This window comes from Neophocaena asiaeorientalis, unplaced genomic scaffold (assembly GCF_003031525.2).
Source record: "Neophocaena asiaeorientalis asiaeorientalis breed wild unplaced genomic scaffold, Neophocaena_asiaeorientalis_V1.1 scaffold123, whole genome shotgun sequence".
Taxonomy (NCBI): domain Eukaryota; kingdom Metazoa; phylum Chordata; class Mammalia; order Artiodactyla; family Phocoenidae; genus Neophocaena; species Neophocaena asiaeorientalis.
In genome coordinates, this window is record NW_020173666.1 from 8,976,506 (window position 1) to 8,982,505 (window position 6,000).

The 6,000-nt window shown below is 49.6% G+C and overlaps 1 protein-coding gene across 5 annotated transcripts in view; it reads right to left on the reverse strand.

The window, feature by feature from the left end:
* Positions 1 to 5,521, reverse strand: part of CNKSR3 (CNKSR family member 3) — a 100,896-nt gene extending 95,375 nt beyond the window's left edge. Inside the window, exon 1 of one of the 5 annotated variants that reach the window (XM_024748030.1) lies at positions 4,985 to 5,521. In XM_024748030.1, the coding sequence (XP_024603798.1) occupies positions 4,985 to 5,036 (52 nt within the window). In that variant the 5' untranslated portion in view covers positions 5,037 to 5,521. The remainder of the gene's footprint in view (positions 1 to 4,984) is intronic. The other 4 variants (XM_024748031.1, XM_024748032.1, XM_024748034.1 and 1 more) reach the window with 4 other exon arrangements.
* Positions 5,522 to 6,000: the final 479 nt, after the last annotated feature.

Genomic DNA, 6,000 nt, shown 5'->3' on the forward strand with positions numbered 1-6,000 from the left:
CTCTGTGGCTGGAGTCCAGGAGATAGAACTGGCAAGAAATTGGAATGAAGAAAAGAGTTCTTGACCTATAGCCAAATGGTGGATCTACAACTGCCAAAAGAAACGGCCTCCCTTTTTCAGCGACCCTAGTGGCTAAAGGAAGAAGGACAACCTAACTGGAATCAGAATGACAAAAAGAACTGGCCTTTGACCAGCCACGAACAAGATCTCTACAGTTAACATGAGAACTCCAGCTCCTCTGTGACCAGATAGTGAGACACTTTAAAACTGCTGACCTGCCACATGTTACAGACACATCAGGAGAAAAGTAGTGCCCAAGGCCAGATACAGAGAATGAGCAGATGTCCCGAGCACACGCTCAGACCTCAAACAAGAAAGCTCCCTTCCTCTTGGCTGGTGATGGGGAAACATTAACCACACTGGCAGCACCAGAAGGTGGCCAGAGATACTTCTCTTCTGGGACTAAAGCTGGTTTTATAGATGTGCTCCCCCAACAACAAACACACTTATTTCGAGACTGTCCGTCGCAGACCGATCAATGACCAAGGGCTGGACGGACGGGGCTGCAGGAACAAACCAGTAACCGTTCCTCCTTGCTGAAGACACTCCCCCAATGGCCTGAAAGCAGAAATACAACTTGGGACGCAGCATTTTATGATGCAACTTCTAATATTTAAATCAAGCTTAGAATGATTTGGCTTTAAGCCAGACTCTTTCTAACTTTTCCCATTATTACAAGGAACTCCAGATGTGAATTTTTTAATTTAATTCTTTACCATAAAGTTGCAATTAACTGTTGTCAATGAAACATCTTTGTAAATGAAATGAGCATATTAAATATAACAAGAAAAAAAATCAGGCTTAGAGACGAAGACCTCATAATCAGCTTAAGGTTCTGACCTAAGAAAAAGTAACAGGGATGAAAATACAACACTATTTCTAAAATAAGGCGGACCCATGGGCTTGAGGGAAGTGGGAAATTGTGACATGTGTCCTACTTTGAGAGCTGATCTATGAGTATCAGGACACGTAAATTACCGTATGTCAGACACTACTGGCTGCCTACCAATATCTATTCTCCCCCTCTTCCTTACTGAATAAACTCCAAATTTTTTTCAAGGCCACAGTGTAGGAAACTTAAAAAAAAAACTACAGTGACCAGCTTCCCTTGTAGCATGAGGTAATCACGTGACAGTTGTAGCAACTACGATGTAAGCCAAGTCATTTGATGGAACCTCCAGGAGAGCTCTTTGAAGGGGAAGACTTGGCTACCACCAGTGTTTTGTCTCCTCTGGGTCTCCTTTCTCCAGCCTGGAACAAGAATATGATCCCGGTGGTGGAGCACCCATCCTGCACTGAGGTGTTTGGTATAAAGGGTTCAGCCCCCTGCTCAGAATGGCTGAACAGGATGACAGAAGGAGCCTGGAGTCCTGATGGCACCACGGAAACCCCACACAATCCTGAATTCCCTATTTCCAGACTTCTTTTCCAAGGAAAAATCAAAACTCTCATTTGGAGAGTCCACCAAAAACTGGGTTTTCTGTTTTATGCAGCTGACCCTATTCTTGCCTGATACAAGTTCATCTGCTTTGCAAAAGCCTTCACCAAATCATTTGGAAGGCAAGGTGCCATCAAACTATGAATTAATTTGATTAACAAATAACTTTCTTGACATATACGGAATAGGTAGAATAAGACACACATACAGCGAATGACTCTCCTCCACTAACACATGATCTATAACTCATCACAGGGATCCTGATGGTCTATTTGTCAATGTGGTGAAGATGCTGAGCGTCCTCTGGGGGTGACCCTGGGAAGAACCTCCCAAGAAGATGGAAGGAAATGAAGCCAAACTGTCTGGGGTCAAACGGTGCTCTGTCACTTCATGGCTGTGTGACACTGGTCAGAGTACTTAACCTTCCTGTGCCTCGGTGTGCTCAAGTACAAAATGGAAATGATAGTCCCTACCTCAAAGCGTGTTTACGCATTTAAATGAGCTAACGCTTGTACAATGCTTAGACCTGCGCTAACACGCACTGAGGACCTACTAATATTATAACACTGGTGTTGACAGAGCTAGTGATTAATACAAATAAAAATCATAATAATAAAATACTACTACTAATAAAAGCCAGATGAATTACTTCATTCTGCAGACAGCAACCTTTTTCCTAATATATGCATCTACCTAACAACATCAACATGAGAGCAAGTTGGAGATTGTGGCCGGATTTAGACAGTTTTAAGTCTAAGGCTTTCTACAGTGGTCACGATCACCACTGCCACACTCACGCAATGCCAAGAGTGGCAATCTACAAGAAGAGCTACTTATCAGTAGGATGTATTTATAAAATGGGGGTTGGGCAGGGAGGTTAGCAAAGACAGCTAAAAATAGTTCTATCAGCAAACAAGTTTGCATAAGCCAATAGTTCATGAAAAAGTCAATATTTTCACATCATGACTATGAGAAATATTCAAGTAACGTGTCACCCAATTTGGGAGAATGTAGCCTCTCGTCTAAGAGTTCACCACACACTTCCTCCTTTTATCTTCTCTAGATTCTAACACAAAAAGTATCCAGGTCATTCTATGAGGCTGTACTTAAGGGTCCAAAAGAGCACATGAATTTTGTATAAAGTTGCCACGTACTACCCACAGGTATGTAACCTAATCAGTATCCAATGCTCCAGACACCAAGATACTGAACCACCCATAATTCCTCTTTCAGGTCAGTAGAAAACTTTCCCTGGGTGAAAGCAATCTCAACTAAGTCACAATGTCAAGGCACGGGATACCAAAAACAGTTTAATCTGCTCTGACTTAAATGCTAAACAAACATAACAGGATGTGAATTTATGCTTCTCTTCTCCCAATCCCAAGAGGGACCAAAAAAAAAAAACACAAATCTTGAGGGTGTGAAGATCTCACTCCATAATCTCCCTGTTTGCCTGTTACTGGTTTTCTGGTTGTACCTTATCAACTAGGCTGGCAGCAGCTCAGAAAAGCCGAAGTGATAAATTGTAACCCTTTCTTTTACTCGGGAGCAGTACTGTCCAGTACAAATACAATGTGAGCTGCAAAAGTCAGCCGCCTGTGTAATTTTAAATTTTTTCGGAGCCACCTTTCAGAAGGTAAAAATAAATAGCTGAAGTTAATTTTAGTAATAAACTTTATTTACCCCAATATATTAAAGTACTATCATTTCAACATGTAATAAGTATAAAAATCTAGCAATGACATAGTTTATATGCTGTTTTTCACACGAGTGTGTATTTTACACTTACAGCACATGGCAATTTGGACCAGCCATATTTCAAGGGCCCAAGAGCCACTTGTGGTCTGGTTACCATTTTGGACAAAGCAGCTCTTGAGGTCAAAAACCGCTGAAGTCATCAGTTTCTTAGTTTGCTTCTATGATGGATACACTGGTAAAATAGATCAACCAACTCAGACTGGGCAAGTCGCTAGACAGGGGACCTAGTAGTATCTTGAATGGGGGAACACACACCATTTCAAAATAGGATCTGGGTCTTCATAGCTTTTTTAAGTTTATGTTTCGTATCAAGCTGTGACATTGCTGTTTACACGTTACTCAGTGTACAAGTACTTGGTGTTTTCATGTTTGTTTTAAGTAAGAGCCCAGGAAATTTTGGTCCCTGGGCAAACCTCTTCTCAGGAGCGATGTATCCTGTCCCTTCTCCCAAAGGAGCACGAAATGGTCAGACATGCCCCGCTGACACGTGCCATGCCTCCCATACATCTGGGACATCCCATTCCACGTGGTCTGTGTGTACTACGCAGGCATGAGAAATGAGATGCAGAGATGACCAGCGTTTGTGATGCCGCAGCCATGGGTGAGACAGTTAGAAAGACAACCTGATCTTACCAGTGTTACCTACCTCTCAGGCTTACTGATGACCAAGGGCAATAACAGAGAGAGAGCTCTTAGCAAACCGTAAAGCGCTATACAATTCTAGTTATTATTATTGAGAAAGGACACCATTCCTCTCACCTGGAAGAGCAGACAGAAGAAAGTAAAAAAAAAAAAAAAAATAGTAACTTGAAACAGAGATGCTGAGCTGGGAGGGGGGTGAGGAACCCATTAAAACACTAGCTGTTCTTGGAGGGCTTGTGCTCTTGGAAGGGTTCAAAGAGGCTTGAGGAACCTCCGTCACTTCTCCCTCGAAATCTTGGCAGGTACTTAAAAGTAAACGCGACAGCTCAGGGTCCAAGCTTCCACGCACCCCTGCTCCAGCACCCGCTGCCTGTCCAACCAACCCCCTGCTTTTCCTCATTCCAAATGACGGCATAACTCAGGGGAAAGATTCCAAACAGTTAGACTTCTTCTTCCCCGGGTTTAAACATGGCCTAAAAATGCGGCGCCACGGGGGGTACTGGCGCCTTCCCGGAGCGAAAGTCGCCGAGGCCCGGGGAGTCTGGCTCAAGGCTCGTCGCCGGCGCGAATGCCTAAGTGTTGGTTCTTGCGCTGCCCTCTCTCCCTCTCCGACAAAAACAGAGGCTCGCCGAGCCGCCGGGGTCTCCCTTTACCTGTCCAACCGCCTCGTCACGCCTGCGAACTGCTCTGGGCAGGCGGCGTTGACGACGTCCGAGGGGAGTCACCCACACAAAGGCGCCTTGTGCCTCTGCGCTCCGGGACAGGCAACCGGGGCGCCGGGAAGGGCAGGGAGGGCGTCCCGCGTCCGAGATCCGCACCCCCGACCCCCATCCTCCAACAGAGGCCACCCCTACCCTGCCTCCGGTTTAAAGACGGGCCTCTCCTCGGCTTGCCACCACCACTCGCACCCCCGAAAGCAGGCACAAGAGCTAGGGGCGCACAAGCCACTGGGATGAAGTTTGCATTGTCACCGCGCTGCGCTCTCAACGCTTCTCGCCTGCAGGAAGGGCTGAGCACCCCCTACCCCAGCTCCCCGATAGCCGATGCTCGGGGCCGGAGACGCCGGGCCCCCCCAGGCTCGCTCACCTCTAGTCCAGTCCACCACTTGTTTGGGGCTCCACTTGGTCACGGGCTCCATGGTGGATGACTGGGCACCCAGCGGGGCTGGAGTCGGTGGTAAAGTCCTGCTGCCCGCGCCCGTTGCCCCTTCCCGGGAGGGCGCGCCCCGAGGCTGGTCCCCGCGCCCGAGCGCCCCGTCAAGGCTGCATGACTGCCGCGGTCAGCGGGACATCCCAGCGCGGCTCAGCCCAGGCGGCGCGGCCCCTCCTCCAGCTGCCACCGTCCAGCTGCAGCTCCTCCTCCCGCGGCCGCCGCGGCCGGGACCCCGAGCACAGCTGCTGCTCCTGGGCGACGGCAGCTGCCGAGCCTCGGGGCCGTGAGCCCAGATCCCCCGGCCTCGGCTCCGAGCGGGACTCTCCCGGCCCTGCTGCTCCCCGCCGCCCCTCTGCGCCTCCGGCCGGGACCGCTGCCTCCGGTTCTCGGGCCGCGCGCTCCGCTCCCCCTCCAGCTCCTCCTCTGGGCTGCGAGCTTTCCCGGGTCCCCGCTCCTCGCGCGCCGGCGTCCGGAGTCTTCCCGCCCGCAGGTCCCACCTCCTGCGCCTCCCTCGCGGACTGCACCAGGGCGGGGAGGAACGCAGGGCGAGCGCGCTCGGGTTACAAAGTTCCAGCTCCAGGCTGCGCGCTCGGAATAAAAGAAGGGGCGGGGCCGGACACCCAGCGAAACTCGTGGGAGGGGGCGGGGCCGCCCAGCCAGCCGACTCCGGTTACTTTCCCTCTCTCAGCGGGTCTCCGCACACTCGGAGTGGCCCGGGCCGGACTTTCTTTCTCCGGGGGCGGGTTGTAGATACGCGTGCATCCTGCAGAGCCCGTCGGCTTTGGTGAGGCCCGGGTCCTATTGGTAGCTGTACAGGCTGGCTGTGAGCAACAGTGCACTAAAGAAAGTAATAATAAAATCAAAACTAAAGTGAGACCTGCACGTTCTGTTCGTTTTAAGTTCTGTGGGTCAATACTGCTATGCCCTCCTGCTTTTAAATTGCTTAAGGG